At 45.9% G+C, this 23315-nt stretch overlaps 1 protein-coding gene across 2 annotated transcripts; it reads left to right on the forward strand.

The window, feature by feature from the left end:
* Positions 1-1219: 1219 nt before the first annotated feature.
* On the forward strand, positions 1220-22150 carry EIF4E2 (eukaryotic translation initiation factor 4E family member 2). Of its 2 annotated transcripts, XM_014946046.1 has the most exons (8): positions 1220-1336; positions 2134-2248; positions 3663-3797; positions 6227-6331; positions 9237-9389; positions 9478-9614; positions 19042-19120; positions 21662-22150. In XM_014946046.1, exons 1-7 carry the CDS (start codon positions 1317-1319, stop codon positions 19085-19087), a joined length of 711 nt encoding a protein of 236 aa, XP_014801532.1. In that variant the 5' UTR covers positions 1220-1316; the 3' UTR covers positions 19088-19120; positions 21662-22150. The 2 variants fall into 2 exon arrangements, with proteins under 2 accessions (XP_014801532.1, XP_014801533.1); XM_014946047.1 differs by lacking the exon at positions 19042-19120.
* The last annotated feature ends 1165 nt before the right edge of the window (positions 22151-23315 follow it).

Here is a 23315-nt window from a genome sequence, read left to right on the forward strand (position 1 = left end):
TAACTATTTCTGCTAGTATTTATTTCTAAATAATTTTCTACATCTTTTAGATTATGAACACGTTTGATCCCATAAAACAACAGGATGGGAGTTCCAGTGGTAAGGATATTTAGCCTAGGACTTGGGAGATCCCTTTTCCCTGTTCTGCCATATTTCTATGATGTCAGGGATATTGCCAAGACACTCATTGCCTTTACTTCCAAGTAGTAAAATAGTAATACTAGCATCACATTACTGTGCTTTTCAAAGTATAATGCACTCGGACACTATAGTAACAGAGGACATGTTGTACCTTACGCATGTTGAATGCCCTTTTTCCATATTCCTGACCTACAGGCTGTGCATTTTCTCTCTCCTCATTACAAATCTGGAGAAACAAAAATTACATCAGTCAGAAATCTGTGTACTAATTCTGCCAGATAGCAGAAATTATTAGTCAGAGGTTTGCAAAATACTATGATAAGATTCTGTGCTCAAAGAGTAACCTGGGAGTGGGTTTATAAAGTGTGAGGAGGCACTGAAGGAGGGACTATCTGCCCTGCCCTCTATAAGCTGTCCATTATCATCTACTACCACTTCAGGCGTTGCAGGTTCTTCACTGGTATGGTGTTTTCCCCTCTCCTCTTCCCTTCCCCAGGCCTTATCCATGTCTCAGGTAGGGTGTGCTAGAGAAACTGCCAGCAGCCATAGCCATGAGTTGCAGATCTCAACAAACCCGTTCACAGGATGAAGGGCGCTGATGACTGGCCTGTGTGGGGATCATCCCCTAGCCTCAAAAAATACCTGCACCATCCCTTGCTCTACACTGAAGGGTTAAGGAAGAGATGGGGGATGGCGGCTGGGCTGAGGGCCGTCTGTCACCACAGGAGATGAGCTGGGCAGACCCCTTAAAGAGTGACCGAATGACGCCTACCAGAGACAAATGAACACTGTGAATAAAATGGCACGGTTCCCCGGCCGTGACTCTCTGTGTCACCCCCACGTCGTGTGAGGCAACTGCTCGACGCCCCGCCTCACCTCACGGCGACGCCCCGCCTCGTGCCACACCCGACATGGCGGCTCTGCCCCGCCCGCCACACTCAAGATGGCGGCTGCCCCGCCGTAGAGCTCCCGCCAGAGTCCACGCTCAAGATGGCGACCGGGAGCGTACGTTTTCCCTTCCCCTCAGTTCCTTCCGCCGTGCTCCGCGCTTATGGCGCCGAGGGGAAGCAAGGGGCGGCTTTCGCCCGCCACCGGAAGCGGCGGAAGGCGTTGGAGAGCGGACTCGGCGGGGCGGAAGTCGCTGAGGTGGACGGAGGTGGCGGCAGCGAGCGACGATGAACAACAAATTCGACGCGTGAGTCGGCGGCGCGGCCCTCCCCGATGCCCCCTCTCACCGCTGCCGGGGGCTGCGCGGCCCCGCTCCCTGCTGGGGGCTCCCTGTCGCCGCCGCCTCGGCGTCGGTCGGGCGAGAGGCGATGAGTCACGGGCTGTGACTCCCCTGTGAGCCCGGCCCGGCCCTGAGGGGATGCGGGCCCCAGGGCTGGGGGCGGTGGTCCGGCGGCACAAGGCTCTGGTCACGGCGGGGCGTCCCTCACCGGGCACCGCCGTGGGGCCGGGCGGGGTGTCGCGGGCCGCCTTTTGACCCTGCCTGTCGCTTGTCTTGTCCGGCCCTTGGCAGGGAATGGGGCGGGCGGAGAGGCCTGCGGGGTGCAGGGCGCTGCCGTGGTGTCTGCTCGCCCGAGGGGCTGCTGCTGCTCGGCTCAGGGGCATGGGGAGGCGTGTGGGAGGGAGGCGGCGGTTACAGAGAAGGGTCTCCGTGTTCACCCCCTGAGTAGTCAGCGACCCTGACAAGTAGCTGGGGTTTTCTGTGGTAAATCACTGTCTAGTACGAATGGCTTGAGTTTGTTCTAAAAAGGCGTTTTGATGTTCACTTCTGCTTAAAAGTGTGTGCCTGAAATGCCTGTGATGGGCTCTGGGCATGCAAAGCAGTAGTAGTAGTTTTTACTGCGTGGGTTGTCAGGCGTAGGTTTCCAAACGCTGATGTCCCTTCTACCACAGAAGAGCTCAGAAGCAGGGACTGCTGGGGCTTGGCGTGAAACTTCTCAGCTGTGCGATGTGAGACTCACTCTCTTTGTTCTTTTTATTTATCAGATTAAAAGATGATGATAGTGGAGACCATGACCAGAACGAGGAGAATAACACACAGAAAGACAGTGAGAAGGAAAAGAATGATCGAGAGAAACCACAGAGTACTACCAAGAGGAAGGTACGGTGCTGGCACCTGCATTCTGTCTCTAGGGTGTGATGTGGGAATGTTCTCAGTTCAGGGGTAAAGGAAAATATGTCTTGGTGGGCCCTGGTTGCTTAATGCACTGTTATTGTTGTAATAGAGACAGAGGGGGCTCAGTTAGCATTTGGTTGATAATTTGATCTAAGTTAGCATTTGGTTGATAATTTGATCTAAGTTAGCATTTGGTTGATAATTTGATCTAAGTTAGCATTTGGTTGATAATTTGATCTAAGTTAGCATTTGGTTGATAATTTGATGTAGTTTTTGGAGGTATATATTTTGAGAGGTGAATGCTCCCTTAACAAACACAGCTAGTCTGCCAGACTTTTGAATAGAAATGAGAAATAAAGCTTTATTTTCCCCCAAAATTTTTTTTTTTAAAAGCGTGTAGGGGAATGACTTACTGACCAGGGGGTAGTGGTTTGCAGTTGGTTTAGCAGGCTGTGTTTGTGCCACTGTTGAAATAACTCTTAAGAGGGGGTCTCTGTGAGTGTAATGTAGGCTAGCTAAGAAGGTATATATCCATTCTGTTTATTTTATCTTGTGCTTAGGAAAGGTATTCTGTCTAAAGTAATGCAATCCTTATAAATGTACCATAGATGAGAGGAGAGTACAGAGTTAAGCCTTAGTTACTCCTGTAACAATATCAAGTGATGCAAGATGAGGGCTTTTTGGGAATTTTTTCCTGTCCATTTTGACTCTTGGGTAATGATTTCTCATTAGCCTCTTTTATGCTCATTAGAAGTCTTTTTAATCAGCAATGGGTGTTTTGGAAATTGAAAGATGATCACTGCCTACTGTTAGCCATGGGTTCTGCCAAAGCTGACATAATGAGTTCTAAGACAGACTAATCCTCCCAGAGCGTTAGGGTGTTGGTTGCTTAAGGGAGCTGGTGTCACCAGAGAGTTATAATTGCTTTTGAATCGTGGTTTAGTATAGATGGGTTTTGTTCTTCCCAGAGGAGGACAGTGGTTTTGTTTTTTTTCTTAATTTGAAAAAGTGAAAACTCTTGTATTGCCCTTTTTAGTTTGTCTGTCTTTTTTTTACTTTGAGATGAGAACAGTTGAGGACAAAAGGAAACTTTATTGATACTGCCTCCAGTAGTTATGAGGGCTGCTTTTTTGTGATGTGCTCCTGAGCTTAAGTTCATTGGCTATCCCTGCACTGCAAATTTCTGGTATTCTTTGAAGTAGTCAGTTGCTGTTACCCTAATAGTCCATTTCAGACAATTACCAGAAATTGTATTTTTCTGTAAAAATGAGGATCAGCTGTTTTATAGTCTGTGAGGGCAGGAACATGTGGACTTCTGATGCTGTGAATGTAATTTTTCCCATTCCCCCTTCAGAGGGATGTGTGAGGGGTAAGCACACTGTTCTGTTCTGTTCTGCAGGCTGTTGTCCCAGGGCCAGCTGAGCACCCCTTGCAGTATAATTACACCTTCTGGTACTCCAGACGAACACCCGGGAGGCCGACCAGCTCGCAGAGTTACGAACAGAACATCAAACAGATTGGCACCTTTGCCTCCGTGAGTATATCCCTGTTGTCCTTGTGTCACTTGGGCATGGCATGGTCATCATGGCTGGCTTGCTCCCTGTGTGCTCCCTGTGTCCCACATGCAGGCTGGGCTTTTGTTGTCAGGAGCAGAGAGTGAGTGATTTGTCATGGCTTACATATGAATTCTTGAATTACCTATGGCAGGTGACATGTCTTAAGTCATTCTCTGCCTGACATCTGCACCTGCAGTAATGGTAGTAGCCACAATAATAATAGAAGATGAAAAGAACTCCCATGTTGCTTAAATTTGCTAGCTGGAGCAGAACTTGAAAAGTAAGCAAGAGAAGAAAGGAACAGCTTTTCTGCATGCAGTGTAGCTGTGAAGCAAAGACTGTACAGTCCCCCCCACACACTTCCCCCCAGCCTGTATTTCCACCACAAAGGCTGTGTTTGCAGCAAGCATCTGGTGTGCTATATATATGTGTAAGCGGCTGGTGGCCCGTTGCCTGTCAGGAAGCGACGACTGAGGTGCAGTGTGGTGTTGCAGTGAAGTTCATTAAAAGCCAAACTTTTTTATTCCTGGAATAAATTGAGCGTATGCTGGAAAGGCAGTGTTGGGTTGTTGCATGGTACTGGCAGTGTAAAACTGGCATTAAGATACCAAGATACACAAGTCTCTTCTAGAGGCACCACATACAATGCCATTCTTAAGGCTGGGAAGTCTGTTGGCTGCTTTTTTTTTTTCCCTTCTTTATTCTAGTATTTTATCCAGATTTTCCAAAGTCCCTTGCAAATGTTAATTCTGCTCACCAGTTAATTTCTATCTTCTGTAATATGAGAATTTGTATAAATATCCCTTAATCCCTTCTAGAGGCTGCAAAAATATGCCTGTTCAAGCAGCTGGGTTGTGTTATTGCATCCATGTGGAATAAGAGTAGGAAGAATAGCTATAAGCTGCTGGATCATGGGTAGTTACTGCTCCTATTCCCCTATGTGAGCAAGTACTTTTAGTTCAGTGAATGAAAAATGTGGCTGCTGCATGATGATCTGGCAATAACTTTTCAGTCTGTCCATTAAATTAGTGTAGATTTAACATTGGTTTTTAGCTCCTTCACATTCTGTTGTCTGCTCTTTTCTGTAGAGAATTTGCAGTTGCTGCTGTAGGTTGGAAGTGCTGGAGTCCAGTTAGGATAGAGGGAGGCTGGTCAGCAGATCTGACACTGTTTAATTCCAAATTCTGTTTAAAGAGAAAGAGCAAGCTTCAGAAAGAATTGTCTGAGCCTAAATCTGGGTTCAGATTTATTCTTTGCTTATCAGTGTGAAGCTCTAAAAGCTTTTAAGTGCTAACCACTAGAGGGCATATTCACTTGGTGTGAAAATGTAACTTCCACACTGTGTTTTGTTGTGTTGTGACAAAAATAGATTGCTTCTGACCTCACCTCAGTCTCGGTTCATAATTTTATTGGCTATAAAAACAAATTCCTGCTTGGATGGCAGAGGTCAGAGATTGGAGCAGAATTCCAAGTGCTGACCAAGTCATTAAGGTCTCTGATAAAGTACTTGGGATGGTGTCTAACACCTCTGGCTTTGCTGCTGGTCTGTGTAATAGCTATTGTCTCACTGAGTCCTCTTAAAACGTAGTAATTAGTATAACCTCTTCCAGTGCCTTATTTTGTTTTAAAGATCCAGCCTCTCTAAAGTCCTTTCTCATCCAGAGAATCTCAAAGGATAAATATGTTATTTTTAAGAATTAGAAAAGATAATTCCCTTGCATTCCGGCCAGATTGTCTGAAATGGACACAGGGGTGCCAGAACGGAAACTAGTCAAAGTGAAGTGGTCAAAGCAGATGTACCATGGCAGATGGTAAAAGGAAATAAGAGGTATTTACATACAAGCTCTGAATGGTGCCTTAAGACTTTAAATCAGCACCAGAATGTGTCTTTCATCTTAAAACCCAGATATGGTAAAATTAAAATTAAAAAAGTCTTATTTGGAGGCTCCTGCAGTCTCCACAATTGCAGAGAGCAGTGTTTAATGCAGGGTTGATGTGTATAGTGTAGAGAGGCTTGACTGTAGCTGGTGCACTTGACACTTATCCACTAATTGGAAGTTTGGGCAGTAGGATTTACAAGGTATGTTTGGGACTGTTCTGCAGAGCAGCAGTTACCTTGGCATGGATTTCTTCAGACAAACACCAAGTGACTTTGGAGGCACCTGTTGAATGTTTCAAGTGGTCATCTGGTAATGGAGCCTGTCAGAAACAAGCACCCAAGCTCAGATCCTACCGCTGTCTTCTGGATGTCCTAATCAACACCCTTGTGGCAAGAAAGTAGAACAGAAGAGGGGGAGGTGGCTCTGACCAGCGGGTGTAGAAAGGGAAGCCTGTTTCTTTAGGAATCTTGGCTGTGAACACTTTGAGCAGCCTGAACAGCCTCATTATGATGTTCATGTTGTTGCAGGTGGAGCAGTTCTGGCGGTTTTACAGTCACATGGTACGTCCTGGGGACCTGACAGGCCATAGTGACTTCCATCTTTTCAAAGAGGGCATCAAACCCATGTGGGAGGTGAGTTGGAGCTCTCATTTTTGCCTTGATATTTTAACAGACTATTCTGGAGGGAACCTTCTACAGTGAAGGGACCCTAGTCATTAAGTGGTGTTCCAGGCTTCTCTTGGGTGCAGTCCTTTCTTCTGGGTTTCCTGTAAACTTGTTCTTAGAACTCTGTCCCATGTAACCTAGCAGTCCTGTGACCTGCTGGCAGAGGAGAAGGCAGATGCAGAGAATTGCTAGCTGCAACACCCAAAGGCTGCAGAACTGCCTTTGCCTGTGGGTCCAGAGGATCTCAGGGTAGCGTTGCCTGTAGCCCAGCAAAGGGTAGGACCCCAGTTAAGCTCTCTGCCTCCTAATATAGGCACTTGCCCCTTATTATAGCTTTGTCCAGTGACAGCAGTATGGGGCTTTCCTCTAGGAGGGCTGGACCTCTGTAAGTGGAATTCAACACAGCTTGTAAGAAACCAACCCTCCCTTTTCAGACAAGGAAGAAAGGGGTGTATATCATTAAGAGCCTACAGCTGTACATAGAGCTGGAGATGGAAAGAAGACTTAGCCCTTCATTTGCTTTTTTTTGTTCCAGGGCACTTAGTTTGCTTCTGTTCATTCCTATCCAAATCTGTTAAAAAGAAAAAAAAATATCTTTGCACAGCAAATCATTCTTCCAGTTCCTGGCCTGCTTCCAGCAATGACCAATACCATTCGCAATATGAGGATTTTATGTGTTGCTCTGAAGTACCTAATTATGCTGCTTGGTCCTGAGAAATTTATATGTGACCCTAGTTGGCAATTATTTTAAGCAAGGTGTTTTATAGCCAGTTACTGCAAATACAATTTATATAAAATGTTTAACCCTCTTTGGACTCCTGGTGAGCTAGCTGCTCTGGTAATGTGTCAACCAGAGAGTCCACAAGTTAATGATACTAGAATTTCTATAAATCATTTCCCTGTAGCCATTTTAAGATGGGGTGGAGAGATTTGGGTTTTTTTGCTTTTGGCCCCACTCCCTTCTTGTATTTATGGAAGAGGATCTGGGATCTTCCTGCTGGCCCTTCTTTTGCTGCTTGCTTTGTAGAGCTTTGTTTATGCTCTTTTCTCTTCCAAGCTAATCCTTACTTACTGTTATTCTTGTGGGCTCACATATTCATGTCTGTAGCTCTTATCTTTTTCTGCATTCATCTGTGTCTTTTCTGGGTAAAGTCAGAAGCACTAAGCGTAATGTTCCCTGGTGATTTACTGGGCTGCAGATCATTATTATTCTGGTAGAAGGAAATCAAATGCTTGAGTGAACCAAAGCTTGTTTAACCTGAAAGAAAACTAACCATAACCGTAAAACACAGAATATGGTATCTGCCTCCCAATCACCGTTCCCTTTCTAGCCCTGAACCTCCTTAAACCACCTATGAAATATTTTGAGCGATACCAGTTTATCTTCTGACCCCTGTTAGCAATTGTGGAAGGTTTGAGGAGTTAAACCCAACTCCCGGTTTAAAGGCTGAGGCCCAGTTGGCTTAATTCTTAGAGTGTGATGTTCACAATTTAGTCATCAGAAACTAGCTTGCATCTCATGGGAGTGTGCCACATTCCTAGAACTTGTGTTGATTTGGATTTTGCACTTTGCATGTGGCTGCTGTCATGCTTTGAGGTTTGTCTGGAGCCTTCGCCTTCCCCTTTCAGTAGAGGCCTTAGCACATACCTGAAAACTGGGAGTCTGGTGAATGCTGCTGTTATACTGGCTCTTCATGTTTGCTCACGATTGCTTCGTTAGCACTTGCTGTCTGAGAACACATGAATGTTTAGTTTTATCTGAGCCCTAAGGAAGCTTTAAGGCGAATATAAAGTTAATTTAGCTTCATTAAGAAGGGTTGGGCTGCGTTGTTTAGCATCTTTAAGGTGTATCCCAGCTTGGCAGAGTGGATTGCTGGGGATGTCCTGTGCTGTGCTGTCCATCCTTTGTTCTTCTGTTTCTGTCCTAGACCTGTCTTCCATTTCCCTTCCTAACTGCCACCTCTTTGACTTGTTCCTACCTCTCTCTTTTTGGCTTTGGATGGAATTTGTTCCCCTCTCACCTTGTAAGATTTCCGAGCTACAGTGTTGTACAGGAGAATGCCACAGTGTTCTGCACAGAGGAGCAGCTGCTGTTTGACATAGGTGTGCATTCTTTGAAACAGGGGAGTCTGTAGCAGTTTTTGGCTCTTCTTCAGGTGCAACATATGGAATCACAATATTGAGGTGGCAGACTGGGTGTTTAGCATAATTTTTTTCTTTACTCTTGCCCCTCATTTTTGGTTATTTCCCTGTGTCACCATTATCTGGAACAAACATCCAGCTATATGACGTGTGATAATGTCAGTGGTTCCCATTGAAATGACTAGTCCTTTTCTGTGTTAACACAACTTGTGAGCCTGTTCCTGGAAATGTGGAAAGAGAGTGTTTTTCAAGTTTTTGCTTGCTTATAAGTATCACTATGCAAATTCTTTCCCTGCCTTCCGTGTTCTGTGATGGGGGGATTTTTCCTGTTTTACAAGCAGAAGTATATATACAGGGAATTAGACAAAGGGGAACTCAGTCCTGGATTTCGGAATAGCTTTAGGGTCCTTGCCTCTGATTCTGTGTGTGGATTGGTAGGCTGGTGTTAGTCTTTGCTGTGGGATTAAAACACTAGAGCTCAAGTCTTCAGTGCACAGAGCTTCTGGAATGCTGAGAGTCATTGTTTCAAATACTTTGTATTCAAAGTAGGTGGTATACTTCTGTCTCTGCTTGTGTGGGGGAGAAGCAAAATACTTTTGCTTGAAAATACCTCCATTCTGTCTCTTGCCCCACCCAATCAATATCTGCTCCTGTCTGTGGCTCTGCTGTCTTGTGGGAAGCAGGAAAAATAGCTAGAAGAAAACAAATTGATTTCTTGCCCCTCTTCTAGGATGATGCCAACAAAAATGGTGGTAAATGGATTATCCGTCTGCGAAAGGGCTTAGCATCGCGATGCTGGGAGAATCTCATTTTGGCAATGTTGGGAGAACAGTTTATGGTGGGGGAAGAAATCTGTGGGGCAGTCGTCTCTGTCCGATTCCAGGTAAGTGGTTCTGAGAGCTGGCATGTGCTTCCATTTGGCAGGACTACAAAAAGTACCATCTGCTTACCCCAAACATGCTATTCTGTAGGAGGATATTATCTCGATATGGAACAAGACAGCCAGTGACCAGGCCACGACAGCCCGGATACGCGATACGTTACGAAGAGTCCTCAACCTACCTCCCAACACCATCATGGAATATAAAACACACACGGATAGCATCAAGTACGTGTGGTGGCAGGGGGAGGGCCTGCTGCTGGTTGCATGTGTGCTTGAGCAATTTAATGCAGATCGCAAGAACTGAGAGAAGTGCTCACATGCGTTGGGGCTGTTTGCTGCGAACAGTGATACAAACAGCAGCAATTGTTGCCAGTGTGCTTTGAAAGCCAAATATCTCTGTCATTATGGTACTGTTGTTAGGGACATTTGGCTCTAATAGTAAAACCTTATTTTTTTGAAGTGTATAGTCCAAGGCTTTGTTAGCAATCCACCCAGCCTGTCGCTTGGGAGATGGGCAGCCCAGTGTGGGGCTGTGGCTTGATGTATTCAAAGACAGGATTGCAGTGGGGAGGACGAGATGATTTGAATAAATAGAGATTCTGAGGAATAAAGTGCGGAAGCTAACGGGGATTTATAGTGCCATTAGACTTATAAATGGTCTTGGGAAAGTGCTGTGTGAATTTACAGTGCTGTACAAATGATTTCTAATCATAATAAACGTCGTATATTAAGTCTTCCAGGCCCTGGTGACAGAGGCTCTTTAACAAGACTAGAAGATCACGGTACACAGAGAGGACAGCTGTATTTTTAAATAAACCTATTACAGCTTGCCATAGCAGGCCATTCAGGGTGACTTTTATTTCCCACAAAGTGACAAAAAATTGCACATATAGGTATTAGTTAGAGGTGAATAATGTATTTTTTTCTTAAGCATATAATAAACCAATACACAGATTAGGTCATATTGGTTAAATTAACACTTGAAAAGGTGTACCCGGAAGAAGTAGTGAAACAAATTAATAAGGCATTGATAGAGCAGTGAGCTTTCTAATCTGGCCCATGATCAGGGTGAAAGTACCTTTCATGGATTCCTTTTGTTGTGCCGGCATGTCCTTTCCACATAATCACCCTGTCATCAGTTTGCTGTCAAAACAGTTTGGTGAGATCAATCCTGTTTTTTGCAGGCAGCTCGCTTCCAGTTATGGCCAATTTTGAGTGTGGGTCACGAGCAATAGTACAGAGGTCTCGTTTAAACTGCCTGTAGGCATCTAGTGTTCCGTGTGGGAACTGTGTGTGGGAAAGAGAAAGGAAGGAAAAATTATTATTATTAAACCAAATCTTTTCCAGGCAGCTTTGGTTTCTGAAAGTTTCCACTTCTGTTGTAGAAATCTTATATTCATGATTTTGCTATTAACATTTCTCATGCACTTTTTGCCAGGAGAGGGCATTATTGACTCTCTGTCCATGTTACGAGATAGCTAAGTGCTTGTGTAGACACATAACAGGGTATTTTACTCCTCTTCAGCAAGAGCAGGCTGTGGTGATGCGGCTTTATGGGGGGAGCAGGGAGGTGTTTGACTTCTCTCAGGCTGTGCAGGGAAAGCTGTGTCCTGAGCCAGCTCTGAAGCTGCGGTGGTGGTTTGTGTAGCAAGTTTAGAATGGAAATGGTGTGGCCTTTCCCATATAAGCTATTGCCACCAGCACTTCCTAGGACAGAGAATGCCGCTAGAGCAAGGTTTGTAACTGTTCTTGCTCTGACAGGTGGCAGTGCTCGAGTGATGGTGCATCCAATATCGTGGTCTTATTTCCCTACAACAGTGTAGCATGCCGTGCTCGCTGCCCTCTCTTCCTGCATAGCAGCAAAGTTTCCTTTTGTGCTGCTGACGTGTGGTGCAAAATGAGCTTGTCCAAGAATACCAGGTGTTTAAGGAATCAAGTTTAATAACTCAGATTACAGCTGGGAGCAATTCTTAGATGGGGGCAGATTGGCTTGTCTCCCACTTCTTCTGTGGGTAGGAGGGATAGTGAGGAATTGGTTTGGTGTCTTAGGTAGATTTAAGCAATTAACCTTCTGCCATGTAGGGGATCGTAAGAGCCCTTTTTTTCCATTGCTTCGCTTGAGCTGCAGCAGTGTGATTGCAGTGCTGTCCAACAGCTCCTAATGTCACTGGTGTAACTTCAGAGCAGAACTGCTTGTCAGTGGAGTTTCTGTGTAAGTGATGTGTGGACTGACTTCTCGTGCCTTTCTTGCCTGGTACCAGCAGGCAGCAAGCGGCAGCAGCCGCAGAGAGGTGACAGTGCCTGTTTCCTTGACAGAGAAGAGCAGGACAACTCTTCAGTCTGACTCTGCTTGGCACTGCTTTGTATCATTAAGGTTCTTTCACTAATGAAGGATCTCTTGTGTAACTAGTTCTATCCTCCATAAAGTCTGGCTCCTTTTCCCCACCCATCTATCAAGCCCTGTTGAAATACTGTCCGTCATGAATAAACTCCACTTACGCTGCGCATGTACCATGTGATTTATGACTCGGGAGGGCTTTCTAGCCAGCACTCTATATTCACACTCTGGCTGTGTTTTATGAAAGGCTCTAATGGAAGAGCTGTGCTGTAGGCTTTGTCAGGGCTGCCTTTCTAGGGGAGCTTGTGGCATTTTTCATTTGTATGGGCTGCATCTCTCCACTAGAGCTCTGCTCATGTGCAGGGTTTGATTGGCATTGATTGTGCTTCAGGGAAGGGAGCACACTTAGTGAGAAAAGAACAGGCGTTTCTCAAAACCTTGACTTTTAGGTAGTGAATTGACCTGGATTAGCTTTTGACACACTGTAAATGAACGCTTCTGTAGAAATTGCTAGCATGCCCCTCGCTGTGGAACCCGAGCACTGTGTTTTTAGGTTTTATATATTCCTTTTGTGATGATGCATTTCATGTTAACTCATTTTTAGACACCATTTTTCATGAGTTGCCAGTGAGGCTGCAGCCCCCTTTGTTTCAGAAAGCAGTGGTGCTGCCAAGCTGCGTTTGAAAAGTATCTGTTGCATCACAGCTATTCCAAGGAGCTATTCTGCATTCTGTCCTTTCTGCTCTCAGTGGTGGGGCTTGTGCATTTAGCTAGATAAGCAGATCTTTCATTGCAATTTTCCTGTGTTTGTCCTTTCTCTTGCTTGTGATATTGACAAGCTGCCTAAATCCCAGCGAGTGGAAGGGTCAGCCTAGTCTGTATTAATTTCCAATCTTGCTAGAAGAGCTAGAGGAGTCTCTTGGACTCTGCTTAATTCCAGGGGATTTATAGTACCTTAGACGTTACAGTGCTGAGCACCTGAAAAGAACATATGTGATATTTTGTTTCAGTAGCTGGAGAGAAATCGCTTCTCTTTGTTCCCTCGGAGGTGGACTGAGCAAAGTGCACTCGGATGTAGTGAACCACTTAATAGGTTCTGCTCATCAGTGGTGTTAACCTTGGAGGTGACATGGTCCAGCAGTGACAGTGGGTTATGGACAGTGGCACTCCCTGTGGTTTGGAATTAAGGAAAAAATAAACATAACCAAGACAGCTTACTTTTGCTGCCTTAGGAGGTGCACTGTGCTTTTTTTGAAAGCAGAATATTGCTGGCCACAGCCTGGTCATATCTTAGTGAAGCCACTGAAAATACTCGGGTATCTGTAGCAAGTGAATTGCATTGGGAGAGATGTGGAGAGGGAAGTGATCACTGTAAAGTTTGATTTTTTTTTTTTTTTTTTTTTGGAAAAAAGACTTTTTTTGCAAGCTGTAGTGGGGGAATAAGACGCGTTCCCTGAAGGTCTGATCTAACCCTGGGATCTTCCTGCTTTTCAATGGAGTTATTTTGGGGGTGCTTGAGCATCCTTTGGAGGAGGGATGCAGGGGAAAGAGAGCCCCTCTTTCTCTAATTTTTTGGGAGGGCTTGAATAGCCTGATAAAGGCCAGAATGCTCATTATTTTCTGCTGCTTAACCCCTGTCTACTGAAATCCTGGGGGTGACTCGTCTGCCTGAGGGTTTGGGGGTCTTTGTGGGGTTTTTTTGCCCCAGGTTGTCCTCATCTTTGGTGATCAGGGATGCTCTCAGTGGTGGGGCTTGTGCATTTAGCTAGATAAGCAGATCTTTCATTGCAATTTTCCTGTGTTTGTCCTTTCTCTTGCTTGTGATATTGACAAGCTGCCTAAATCCCAGCGAGTGGAAGGGTCAGCCTAGTCTGTATTAATTTCCAATCTTGCTAGAAGAGCTAGAGGAGTCTCTTGGACTCTGCTTAATTCCAGGGGATTTATAGTACCTTAGACGTTACAGTGCTGAGCACCTGAAAAGAACATATGTGATATTTTGTTTCAGTAGCTGGAGAGAAATCGCTTCTCTTTGTTCCCTCGGAGGTGGACTGAGCAAAGTGCACTCGGATGTAGTGAACCACTTAATAGGTTCTGCTCATCAGTGGTGTTAACCTTGGAGGTGACATGGTCCAGCAGTGACAGTGGGTTATGGACAGTGGCACTCCCTGTGGTTTGGAATTAAGGAAAAAATAAACATAACCAAGACAGCTTACTTTTGCTGCCTTAGGAGGTGCACTGTGCTTTTTTTGAAAGCAGAATATTGCTGGCCACAGCCTGGTCATATCTTAGTGAAGCCACTGAAAATACTCGGGTATCTGTAGCAAGTGAATTGCATTGGGAGAGATGTGGAGAGGGAAGTGATCACTGTAAAGTTTGATATTTTTTTTTTTTTTTTTGAGCATTGCAGCATGAAGTGCTTGGCTGCCTTGCATACACCTTTGCCCTGCCTGGGGTTACCAGCCTTTCTTTTCTGCACTGACAACTGTGTGGTCACTGACCACCTCCTGTATTGAGAGCTTTCACCTCTAGCACCATCTGAGAATCCCAGGCAAATTCAACAATGTTGCTTCAACGCCAGAAGAGACCAGAGCTGTGGCCGTGCAGCTGGCTGCCACTGAGAGGGCTGGTCTGGAAATATTTTGGTTGCTGTGTGACTTTATGGATTGTCCTGTCAGCTCTAAAGCAAGGCTGCTTTTTCTGAAAACAAAGCTTCAGTTATTTGTAAGTGCCTGCTGCAGTGAGAGCTGAGCAGGGTATAAAACTATCCTTTTCTTTCAAAGTCACCAATGATAACTAATGGGACGGCTCGAGTAAATGAGAAGAATAGTTGATCTTAATAGGGCTGGCACTGGGTTCATTTCACTGCAGGCAGTTGGAAAAAATGGCCTCAGACTATATTTTAGCTAGGAAACAAGCAGATATCCTATGGAGGGAATAAGGGTATGCACTGTAAGAAGACTGCAGAGGCAAGGTTCTTGGGACAAAAAAATGAGGAATGACAAAAAAAGTGAGGAATGAGGAAGAGAAATTCCCCATGGAAGTGGCAGGTGTTGGGCAAGAAGATCAGTGTTTGTGAGACAGTAAGCTGGTGGTGGGGGTGCTTGTGAGAAGTCTCTCTTATTGTTACCTGAGAGTTCAGCTAGTTCTGGAACTGTTACCTTTTTATAGCACTGGTTTCCATTTGCTTGCTCATTTCCAAGGCCCTAGGAGAACTCCTCAGTGCTACTGTCCTAGTTGTGTCATCGTTGTCTTTGACTGTATCTTAAATGTGTGGGCAGGGTTAACCTTGTCTAAAGTTAGATGGTTTGCAAGTGGGACCTGTACACACTGTCTGATGCCTGTCAGTGGAAGGCAGGTTGCCATGGGTCTTGTCAGCTCTAGAGAGCTGCATTGTTTCACCTTCATTCCTTCAAGTCTGAGAGCAGGAATAAAAGCTAGAGGAGAGTGGTGAGGTTCCAAATCTGATAGCTGTCCTCTTCCTCTGAGTCTCTGCCGTACTGGCTTAATTCATTTATCACTCCATTCTCCAACTCCAGTAATATTTCCAGGTGCACAAGTCTAAGAGTACTTCTGTAGACCTGGGCTTTGAAATGATGGATTCATTGATTCTTTCTCTGTCACCAGAATAAGCTTTATTTGGAAGTGTCTGTGGCTTTGTAAAAGGCTTCCTTATCTTGGTGGCTTGTCTCTTACCAAGGAAGTGACTATAAGCTATTTATTTCATCTTTGTTTTCAAGGAGGCCAGTTCAGATGTGTTCATTTCAAAGTCACGATGGCTTCCCTATCTGCCTTCACTAGAGACACTGCAAGATATGTGAAAGAATTACTTCAGGCTAGAAGAGTATCCTAGATTTTTTTAAAAAGCTATTAAAGGTTTTCAGGCCTGTCACAACGTTCTTGCCTGGTTTTGAACAAATCCCAAACACTCTGATAGAGCTTGAGGAGCACCTAGGAAGAGGCTGAGCTGCTCTGGGCACTGTACCTGCAGAGTGTAGTGTGTGGTCAGTGTGCTGGGAGGCTCGCACACAGGCTGGTGGAAGGGATGGCTTGGTGACCGTTGCACTATGAGCTCTCTGTCTTTTTTTTTTTTAGCTGGGGAAGGAGATGGTAAGGAGGCAGCGCTGCACAGGGAAGTACTAATGGGGAAGTACTGCTAGGTCTTAAAGATTGAGAGTGTTTGGAGAAAACAGCTTGCAAAATGGTAATTTGGGAAGTCCCTTGAAGCTGCTGTGGCCACTCTTCCCCTTTTTGCAGGAAATCTCCAATAGTGGGTCCTTTTTGCATTTTTTCCCCTCAACTTATTTGATGGGGATAAAGGGAGCCCTGCCTGGGTCCTGACCCTGGGTGGTGGGGGAGAAGGTGGGAAGTTTCAACAGTTGTGGGTCAGGAATGAGTGTGGAGGAACAGCTCTGGCTGGCTTTATTTAGCCTGCTAATGTTTCCATTTCCCATCTGTTCAGCGGGAATAACCTAAGTGTTGGGGATCAATTCACTGAGTATCTGATCGCTGCGCAGACAGTATACCAATAAGGTACTAAAAATGTCTATACATAAAAATAACCTCTTAGACTCTCTGGCACTGTGCCTTTGGCACGTCACAGGCCGTAAAGATTCTGCCAGATGAAATTAACTGGCAGCCTTGTTCGGTATGAAATGGAGAGCAGTTTGCTCTGCTAGCATAGTTTAGGTACATTAGGGCAGACACATCCTGGTGGATTTTTTTAGTCAAGTCAGCAGATAGTTGGAGTAATTAGTACTATAATATGTATGAGGGTCTTGGCTTAAAAATTCTTGGCTGGAAGAGCTTTTTCTCTATGTCTGTGAGAAGGACTTGGCAGCTGAAGGACTATGCGCATGATGTTATTGGGATGTTGGAACAGGGAACTCCTTGGTTTGAAAAGGGTAATAAATTATCGATTATGTTGACAAATAATCTGCCCTTGTGTCCCTTCTGCAGAGACCAGACGTTATGAGTTTGGGTAGAATTGTGGGAGAGGAAAACAAAAAGTTGTGATTACATGCGATGGAAATGTGGTAGATATACAAGGTGTGGGAAGTTGGAGGGAAGACATGAAAGTAGAGACTTTGATAAGGCTAGAGATGTGAATAGCTTTCCAGCCTGTATTCAGCAGCTAAGAGGGCTTCAGATCAAGTTTGTCTTTCCCCTGACTTTCTTCTGGAGGGAGGTGGTTGTACCCACAGTGTCTGGTACCATGTGCTGTCTGGGTGACATAGGTAATTTTCCTTTCTCTGGAAGGTGTCTTGGCCTTGAAGAGTACTGCTGTGCGTGGGGAGACTTGTGGGGGAGGTTCCCATTCAGGGGCCTCTGTGCTGCAGCCTTGCTTAGAATGAGCCACTTGTGGGTTTGTCTCTCCTCCAAGCAGCACACTGCTGTATGTCAAGCTGAATTGCAGATCTGACCTCAGCAATCGTCTGTGAGATGCATCAGCTTGTCCTCCTTCTGCAGACCAATTCAGCCTTGATTTTTGCCCTGCACTTTCCCGAGTGCCAAGGGAAGGCTGGTGCACTAATGCCCCAAAGCTGTCCTGTGTGCTGTCCTGCTGCATCTACAGCACCCTTTGCTGTCTTTTGGCCTCATGGTTCCTTTGGCTTCAAGGGCTCATGTCTGAGAGGTCAGTTAGAGATACCATGTAGCTTTGGGACTCCCGTGGATGACTGGTACTCACTTGTCCATCCTAGTCAAGATCAGGAGGGTTTTGAGCTACCATGGATGGAGGGAGACTGAGGAGAAAACTTAGGCAGCCATAGATAAGGACTCCTAGACCAGCTTATCACCTTGGTAGTTCACAGGAGCCTGTGCCTTGGAGAACTATGGAGATGGTAGTTGCTTCTTAAAAGTTCTGTCAAAGCAGTTTTGAACTGGCACAAACTGGAGTGTTGCCACTTGCCAAGCTTGTACTGGTGATGCTGAAGGCAGTGATGTTTAGGATTTCACCTTCAGCACTTTCCAAAGAGGTATTTGCTGTCCTAAGGTCTTGGAAGGCAGTCACAAATTCCAAGCTGTACACCACAGTGACAAGCTTCTTGCTTGTGCTCTCTTTATTGGGTTCCCAGCAAGACTTGTCTGTATGTGGTGTACAGTCTTGCAGAGTGCACGTGACAGGCACTCTGCCAGTATCCTCTGTGTTTATTTGGGCTAAGACTTTGCTGGGAGTGAGCATGTGACACCTGAGCTGCTTTTGCAAATGCTGACTGGGAGCTTGACTCTGTGAGGCTCAGGTGAGAGCCAGGCTGGTGGTCTGGTTTTGGCACAGATGCTGACTAATACAGGATTTCCATTTCTGGACTCTCCTGTTGTGTTGCAGTGGCCTGATGATGGCAATGCAGAAAACAAGCTGTGAGGTAGCTGCGAAGTGCCAGCAACAAAATCTGCAGGGTTTATGACTGACCTGGGTTCCCTTTAAGGTCCTTCCAGCTCCGTGGGACTCTCTGGGTTCAGTAAATGGCTTGGCATGTGCTGTAGGCACCAGCACTGTTTTGCTGGGCACGGAGAACTATGAGGTTCTTTAATGTCTCTGATCCCAGAAGATAATAGTCATGCTCACATTAACCTCGGCATCTTTTCCCTGAGAGGGCTTTCAGTATGCTGCCTTTGTAAAACAGACAGCAATTTTTCAGTCTGCTAGCTTCGTCCGTCAGTAGCATTCTCCACCGGGGAATGCAGCGTTAGGCCTGTCCCTCTAACTTATCTGAAAACATTTTCATTTCAAATAGATGTAATGTTTTTACTGGGTTGTCATTAACAATGCAGGTTTACAATAGAAAATGAGACTTTCTAATAACAATTGGATTCTGCTGCTTGATTGAAGAATTTCCTAATAAATAAGCTGTGTGGCATTAAAAGAAGCCTCTTTTGGGGGGTTTACTACATATGCAGGTATGTGGTGAAGCATGAGGCGGGCTGAGCTTAACCAGCCAAGGAATGTGATAATCCTCCAGAAAGACGTAACATTGGCTGTGTTATTAGCAATAGGAAATGGATATTCCATTTGTGACTGGGAAGGTCATACCTGTCTCTGGGTATTAATGGGGCTATATCACCAGCAGCCAGTGGGAACGCTTCATGCCTGTGCAGGACGTTAAAGCTGCCGCGTGCTGTCAGATGTTTGGCTGGGTTTTAAGGATGCTTCTGTCCACTAGGGCTATCAGAGAATATTGCCTTGCTCTCTGAAGACAAGTGCCTTTCAAACGCCATTGAATGTTTCTGCTCTCGTTAAAAGTTAAGAAGCCTTTGATCTGAAGTGCTGTTTTTTTGTTTTTTGTTTCATTTTTTTTTTTCCCTCTGGCTTGCCAGGGCCTGGGAGGAGTTTCATGGCCTGGTGAACAGCAGTGGCCGCTGATCGAACGCTCCCCCTCCCTCTGTCACACCCAGGGTAGGGCCTCATCTTTCTTCTTATGTGACTTTATGGCATACCTCTCAGCTTCCAACCCTCTTCCTGTGGCCTGGCAACTTCTGTTGCCTTATGGGCCTGGTGGTGGGCCCATTCTACTACTGGCTCTTTCCCAAAGGTCAAAATGATATTTTTTTTTAAGTTTTTTTTGACCGAAACCACCAACATTCACCATGGTCTCCATTCACACAGCATTTTCTGTTGTGATGCTGTGAGCTATTTTACTAATGTGTCCTTCCGCTGTGCAAGGCACTTGTATCCCAGACCTGGTTCCAGGAGGCTGAGAGGTATGTCTTCAGCTTGGGTCTGTTGCCTAGAGTTGACTGTAATCAGATATGGAGTGGTAAATGAATGCTAAGCACATCCATGTGATGGACACTGAGAGAGACGCCTGGAGCTTGGCATACGTGCCTTTGCTCTTGACAGTGGGCTGGAGCAGAATAAATTAGTCTGTCAATAAAAGCTTGTTCAGGAAGGACACAGTAGCTACTGTATTTAGAAATAATAATGCCGTGGCTAATGAGATGAAACCACCTGCTACTTCTGGTAGTGGCAACCGACCATGTGCAGAGAAAATAGCCAAGGTGAGCTCAGGGCTGTTGTAAATCTCATAGCTCAAACTGGTTTTCCCCTCCAGTGCCCGCTTCCCTGATGGCAGGCTCTTTCCTTAAAAAGGGCTAGCAGGGCTGGTGATGAGAGTTGGGTTTGGTTGTAGCCAAGTGAGATTGCTGCATTGCCAAGTGCCAGAGCAGAGGAACCTGCTGGAAGGGAGCATTACCTTGCCCGATTCCCACCCCATGGTGGTCTGTAGCTGCTCCAAGGGGCCACTGGGGATCCCAAAACCTCCCTCCGCAGCTTTGGGCAAGCGATGTTCTCATAGCTTGCTCTGAAGTCATGGGTGAAAATAATATCTCTCTTTCCTCACAGATTTGGCTTTTTGTGAGGATCAATGTTTACAAAATATTACGCAGGCATCTAGTAGTGTTGTTATTGTTAGATGACATTCAAGTGACCTTCCAGAAGAGGAAACCAGCTCACTTCATGAAATACCAGTCTCAGAAGGCAGGAAATGTGCCAAGTGTGTAGGAAAACAGTGACAGAGTTGATTTCGCTTCAAAATGTATCGTGTTACCTATGCTGAGCAGGGAGAGTAGTGATGAACAGAGGGCCTGGGGCACCCTGAGAGAGGCGAAAGGAGGGGAAAAAGTAGAAACCTGTCTGAGAGAGCTAACCAAAGTGTGCTGTCCTCCTGAGGCTGATGGCACGGGTGAAAGTACAGTGTGGGACAGAAAGCCAAACCATTGTTGCAAATTAACCGGAATCCAGTTAATGAATCCTGAATCATGTTCCCAAATGTCAGCACAGCCTGCTTTGCTGGCAAGTGCAAAGGTGAACACCAGTCTTCTGCAGATGGCCTCCAGCACGGTTTTTGCTGTCATGTTGTAGCAGAGTAACTTGTTTAACTTTGTAAAGAGTATTTTTTATTTGGTCCTGCTCCTCCAGCTCTCTAGCCCGCCTCCTGGAGGTGTTCCAGCATGCACTGTGCTGTGATGTTACAGCTGCCATGCAGTGCTCAGCAGCACGCAGTGCTAGCTGGAGGGTTTAAGCAGGATTTTACAGTCCTGCAGAGCACCTTGCTTCTGAAGCTACTGCCTTTGCTCTTCAACGCAACTCTGCTGATTTGTGGTGATGTATGCTGGGGCATCCCTAGGTGTTTGGTTTGGGCAACTTACTGTCCCTGTTATGGGAAGAGGTGCCAAAATAATTCTCTCAAAATAATTATAATCTCATTAATTTCCATTTGAGTTTAAAAAAAAACATACCACCTTTCTATTAATGTGTAAATAGCCTTTGCCTACGGCTGCTGCTCACAGGCTGGCAGTGAGCATTAACACAGGTTTCTGTAACCTGCCCCATCTTCAGTTGCTGCCATGTGCCGCAGGACTATACACGTGAAGGTTGTGGGCCAGCAGTCCTTTCTTTGTCAGTAGCCCCTGTGACTCATGTGGCTGGACTCATGTGAGTAAAAGCTGCTGAAGAAGCGTCTGTTTGCACTTGAGGGAAGCGTCCTTTTCAGATTAGATATTCTTTTAAGCTAGGAGAGACCAGAGAGCTAAAGTTGTTAACAGCATGACAAAAGGAGCCTAAATACACAGGAGAGAGGGAGGAGAAGGATGGACTGACGGTATATTTGTGCTCCAAGCCGAATCCCTGAGGACAAATGTTTGGGAAGGAAGAGATCTTGAAAGATGTTGAAACACCAGACTATCAGGGAGGTTTCCAGAGTTTATCATGTGCTTTGCTCACAGGAGTTGACACTTCTTTCTGTGTTCCAAGTGTTCTAGACCAGCAGGTTGACTTACGTGAAAAGTCTCTAGTTAGAAAGCAGATCTGCTTAGGAGGTTTAATAAGCATTGATTTGAGTGGCATACTGGGATGGCAACACTGGTAGGGTGGAATGGGGGGGCATTGTGATCTGAAGGAATGCACGCCTTTAACCTCTTTCTTCCCTCTGTTTTCCAGGGATAATTCAAGCTTTCGAAATACAAAAATCACGTTGTGAGAACAAGAGTTGGCACTAAGCTCCTCTCTCCATGTTGAAAGCACTGAGAGGTCTCCACCAGTGCCCTCTGACCTCTGAAGGGACTCTTGGGCCACTCTCTCACACTCCTCCTTGGAGGAAGGATCCATCTGAAGCCCTCCAGCAGCGGTGACAAATAGAGGCTGACTTTTGTCATACAGAAACTTTTTTTTTTAGCAGTGGGGTGGGAGGCCAACCTTTCAATTCGCAGCGTGCCCTTGGGGCCGCATCTTGCAGCACTTTCCTCTCTTTCTCTACATGACATGCAGGATCTCTGGAATTCTGCCTCAATGTCAGAGCCTTTTGCTGAGGGATACCAGTATTATAAATCTCTCTGCGGCTGGGAGGAGCTTCCCAGTTGAGAGTCAGCCCTATGGTTTTCAAATGCCCCCTTTCAGCTCTGCCAATAAATTATTGGGTCTCTTTGTTTCTTTCAGTCTCTCTTTTTTTGGCTGTAAAATTTGGTGGGATGGTATTTCTCTAGGCTGTGGTAAGGCCCCAGGCCTGCTTCTGCCAGCTCCATAAAGATCTTCCCCCGAGTTTTGCATGAAGCAGCAAAACACCTCAAATGCCAGTGGTGGCCAAACTTCATGGTATTTGTGGAGTTACTTGGGCAGAGGAGTTAGAGATGTAACATCTTTCTTTAAAAAATGAGATGCTTGCTTTGTCTTAGCCTGTTCTTTGTACTCCCTGGTTAGTGGTGCCTCGTACCCAGCCCTGTTTGTTGGGGAGAGTACAAGCTTCCCCTAAAGTAGGACAAAGAGGTGTTTGGTGTCACTGAGTTGCCTGGAGTCCAGCTGTCTCTGATGCAAGGAAAGGCAGAATGCAGAGCCCAGGGTTTCTGGGGTGTTTTGAGGTTTGCAAGTCTCTGGCCATCTGGGAAACTGCCCCCCCAGAAGGTGTAGCAGAAGGGGGTGATGGCCGGGGCTGCTGCTTAAGGCTGCGTGAAAGCTGTGATGAGAAGAGGGGCTGCGAGTGACCCCCTGTCTCCTGTCCTCCCGGGTGAGGCTGGACTGATGGGTTGTTGCTTGGAAAGCCAGCAGGGCTGCAATTGGGATGCCACAGAAACAATAGGAGCTAATTATTTCCTCTGATTCTGCTTGACTACAACGCTAATTGTACTCATTAACAGCTCCAGCCTTTTCCCCTCTTCCTTGGGGAATCGCACGATTGCCTGTCGTTTTTAATAGAGCCTTTGCATCGAGCCCAGGAGGGGAGGCTGCAGCCAGAGATGGGGCACGTCTCCTGCCCCGTGTCCTCTGTGCAGTCCCCCAGGAGAAGGGGCTGCTTGGGCCAGTTTGGTCACGACCGCAGAACTAGTGGCCCATGTCTGGGACAATTACCGGCCTGGGGGACCGGGAGGCCTTCAGCCTCATGACCCCAATTGCAAATTCCTGGTGTTATTATTGAAGTCTAGACTCAAAGCAGCCAGGACTGGCAGAGAAAACAATCTAAAATATTCAGTCTTCCAAAGGGTTTGTTTTCCACGTTGAGGGTGTCAGTCCTGGGCTGTCTCCAGAAGCGTTCTGATGGCGATGACTAACTGCTCCCTATGGTCAGGCCGTTTGTGCCTGCTGGCACCTGGCTGGGAAGGGA

The sequence above is a fragment of the Calidris pugnax genome, unplaced genomic scaffold (genome assembly GCF_001431845.1).
Source record: "Calidris pugnax isolate Ruff unplaced genomic scaffold, ASM143184v1 scaffold111, whole genome shotgun sequence".
In the NCBI taxonomy this organism is placed as follows: domain Eukaryota; kingdom Metazoa; phylum Chordata; class Aves; order Charadriiformes; family Scolopacidae; genus Calidris; species Calidris pugnax.

What these genes read in the sequence shown, in the direction of transcription:
- EIF4E2 (XM_014946046.1), top strand. Translation starts at nt 1,317, where the DNA reads ATGAACAACAAATTCGACGC. An exon ending in ATGAACAACAAATTCGACGC is followed by an intron (nt 1,337 to 2,133) that starts GTGAGTCGGCGG and finishes TTTATTTATCAG; the next exon opens with ATTAAAAGATGATGATAGTG. An exon ending in GCATCAAACCCATGTGGGAG is followed by an intron (nt 6,332 to 9,236) that starts GTGAGTTGGAGC and finishes CCCCTCTTCTAG; the next exon opens with GATGATGCCAACAAAAATGG.